This window comes from Myodes glareolus, chromosome 18, assembly GCF_982192425.1.
Source record: "Myodes glareolus chromosome 18, mMyoGla1.1, whole genome shotgun sequence".
NCBI classification, from domain to species: domain Eukaryota; kingdom Metazoa; phylum Chordata; class Mammalia; order Rodentia; family Cricetidae; genus Myodes; species Myodes glareolus.
In genome coordinates, this window is record NC_142043.1 from 72,813,089 (window position 1) to 72,816,456 (window position 3,368).

At 40.5% G+C, this 3,368-nt stretch overlaps 1 protein-coding gene across 2 annotated transcripts; it reads right to left on the reverse strand.

Moving 5' to 3' along the window:
- Window positions 1-336: 336 nt before the first annotated feature.
- LOC148119303 (olfactory receptor 10C1-like) lies at window positions 337-1,302 on the reverse strand. 2 transcript variants are annotated; one of them, XM_087897865.1, is made up of 2 exons: window positions 948-1,302; window positions 337-542 (listed from the first exon to the last, which is right to left on the reverse strand). In XM_087897865.1, the coding sequence occupies exons 1-2, from the start codon at window positions 1,300-1,302 to the stop codon at window positions 337-339; spliced, it is 561 nt and encodes a 186-aa protein (XP_087753991.1). The 2 variants fall into 2 exon arrangements, with proteins under 2 accessions (XP_087753991.1, XP_087753990.1); XM_087897864.1 differs by having other exon boundaries at window positions 337-1,302.
- Between the last annotated feature and the right edge of the window lie 2,066 nt (window positions 1,303-3,368).

A 3,368-nucleotide genomic window follows, 5' to 3' on the forward strand; every position in this document is an offset into this window, starting at 1 on the left:
CTGACAAGCTCCCACAATTAAATAACTAATTTTTACTAATTTGTAAAAATTAGTAAATGTGACTATAGCTTACCGGGAATGCTCTGGCATCTTTTTTCCTTTAGTGCCTCCCAGACTCCACCTTCTTTTTTCCTGTTTGGATTTCCTACCTAGGTATATTCTGCCCTGCCAAAGGCCCAAACAGCTTTATTCATCAACCAATAAAAGCGATATTCATTAACAACATACAGAATGACATCCCAGACCAATAAGTCAGACAGAAAATTGTATCAATGTTTGTTTGTTTACTCTGGTTCTATATGCATGCTTATTAGTGAATAATTCTGTGTGGTTCTGTTACCTATTCCTGCTCAGAACTTTTCTGAAGCCCAGAGTTCTCCTCAGTGCTTCTTTGACTTCCTTGTTCCGTAAACTATAGATGATGGGGTTCAGCATGGATGTCACCACTGTATAGAAGAGGGCCAAGAGTTTATCCATTCCTGGTGAGTGACTAGCCTTGGGCCTCAAGTAGGTAATAGATCCTGAGCCATAGAAGAGTGTGACTACGAGTAGGTGTGAGGAACAGGTAGAGAGAGCTTTATGGCGTCCCTCGGGTGAAGGCATCATCAGCACTGCAATCAGAATCCTGACATAGGAGGAAATGATCAGTAAAAATGGGCTGGATATGCAGAGGACTGCCGCCACAAAGACGGCAGCCTCGTTTTGGGATGTGTCTCCACAGGCAAGTGCCAGGAGGGGTGGAAGGTCACAGAAGAAGTGGTCTATCTCACAGGGCCCACAGAAGTCCAAAGAAAAAATAAAATTGGTCTGTCCCAACCCTACTATGCATCCCATTCCCCATGAAACCATTGCCAAATGGGCACATACCCCACGACTCATTCGGACTGCATAGTGGAGTGGGGAGCATATGGCCATGTAGCGGTCAAAAGCCATGGCTGCCAGTAGACTGCACTCAGTTATTGCAAAGAAAGTGAAGAAAAACATCTGTGTGGCACAACCCTCCCGAGAGATCCCTCGGGACTCACTCACAAGACTCTGCAGCATCTTGGGTATGACAGAGCAAGTGTAGCCAATCTCCAGGAGAGACAAGTTGGCCAGGAAAAAGTACATGGGTGTGTGCAGGGCTGGACTGGTAAAGATGGCAAGGGCTATGAGTGCATTGCCTGTCAGTGATACCAAGAACATGAGGAGGATGAGGGTGAACAGGAGGAAGCACTCTCCAGGGACCTCAGAGAACTTGGCAAATGCAAAGCGTTTGACAGACAAGCTGTTCTCCTGCCACAGGGAGCAGTTGACACTCATCTCCTGGAAGAGAGAAGAGCAAGTCATCAGAAGGATTCTTGCAGACGGGGAAAATTATTCAGTTTAATACTTATGATCTTCAGTTAAGTCAGAGACAGAATGTTTAGCTTCAGTCATAAAATTAAAATTTGCAAACAATTATTTATCCTCACAGAGTTTCATATCTAACCCTTTCTCTGCTTACCACATCTGGTGATTTTCCAAAGTGTACTGAGAATTATACTGAGTTTCCCAGGACTAAGGACAGGTGCTTTACCCTTGTATTCCCAGCCCCGATGAAGCTGAGGCACAAAGCTTACCATGGGTTTGAGTTCAGCCAAATTAAAAAAAAAAAAAAAGGAAAACATCAATTGTGGCTCAATTCTTTTTGCATGCTTTTTATTGATGAGTTATCAATATCACCCTGAAAATCTGCTCTCACACCAACTCATATCTATGCTTTCCTATTGTCATGGATACCCTCTCTCTAACCCATCTCAGAGTGTATTAGGGCCAGAGTAGTCTCTGATTTCTATTGTTAATATTCAGACGCATGCCTTAAAAATATCATTCCCTCAAACGTGATTCATATTTTTGTGAAGGTAAAATAAAATCAAATAGCCCTTCAATAAATAAATGATTGCTGTAATGCATAGAGTTAAAGACAGGGCACACTCTGCCATATGAGTGGTTTAATGAGAGTAGCAGAGATGTTTCTTAAGAAAAGATGAATAAGTTGAGACATGAGAGGGAAGTAGGGTTAACCAAAGGGCACCACAGCTCCTCAATGCACAACTGTGTGCACTGCTAAGAAAGCCTCATTATGGCGGCTGATTTCTGTGTCTTTTTTTTTTCTTTTTGTTTTTCCGAGACAGCATTTCTCTGTAACTTTGGAGTCTATCCTGTAACTAGCTCTGTAGACTAGGCTGACTTTAAACTCACAGACATCCACCTGCCTCTGCCTCCCGAGTACTGGGATTAAAGATGTGTGCCAGCATCATCCAACGATTTCTATATTTTTATAGTTTACATCTTCCAATAGAGTATACTTTCTTAGTGAGAGTATCATTGCTAGCACACTAAATTTCTGTGCTTTTCTTAATATTATTTATAAGATTCTATGAATTAGGGCATTGATTTAAATAAAGAAAAAAGTAAAAGAGATGAGTTCTTGGCATGTGTTTAAGGTTGACATCAAATTCCCAATTTCCCTGCCTCAGTCTCTTGAATGGTGGGATTTCCAGAGTGAGTCATCGTGTCTGGCATGATAGAAATTTCTCTTTGACCTTTTACTCAATGGACCTCACATTACAATCCCATCAAACTGCCTGCATTTTGCACATGTAGTATTTATACATTTCATTTTATCTTTGCTCACTTTCTCACTGGGAGGCTGCTGTGTCCTTATTTCATTGTTTGTCTGGTGAACTCTTCAGTTCCTGTATAACTTCGTTTTTTTTTTTTTTCTGGAAATCACACAATTCTTCCACCTAGCAGTCATACTTCATGCTTTTCATATTAAAACTGCTAAAATAGCATCTACCACTGTGGTGGTGATTACATCTCATTTCTTTCTGAGTACAGCCTACTACAGAGGCTGTGTATGGACTTCACTTTTCTATCATTACATCTGCCATTTTTACCAATCCGTAAATTCTCACGTAATGAGAAGTTTCAGTGTTTACCTTACTCTTCCTCCTTAGATTTTCGGCCCTGTTACTTCCCATTAAATCCTCTGGAGTTCAACCTAATGTTCCTCACATATTTCACATTCAGCCTACTCATTTATCTCTCGGTCTGGTATTTTTTCCTTTCAAATGAGATGACCATTCCTTTGTGTGATATATGTGGCACTGATGTATTTTTTCCTGTCAAAAATCTAAATACACCATGTTTTTTTCAAGAAGAGCAGAATAGGAGATAGTCCTCCCTCTACTCACTTGATAAACCAAGTATTACCAGGTCTTGCAGTGTTGTATGTGAGTAGATCACATCATGGTTGATCCACAAACCAAATATGGGCTTTAGGTTTCCCAAATTATTTTAAATAATTATATTACCAATGTTAATTAGCACGTATAAAACAT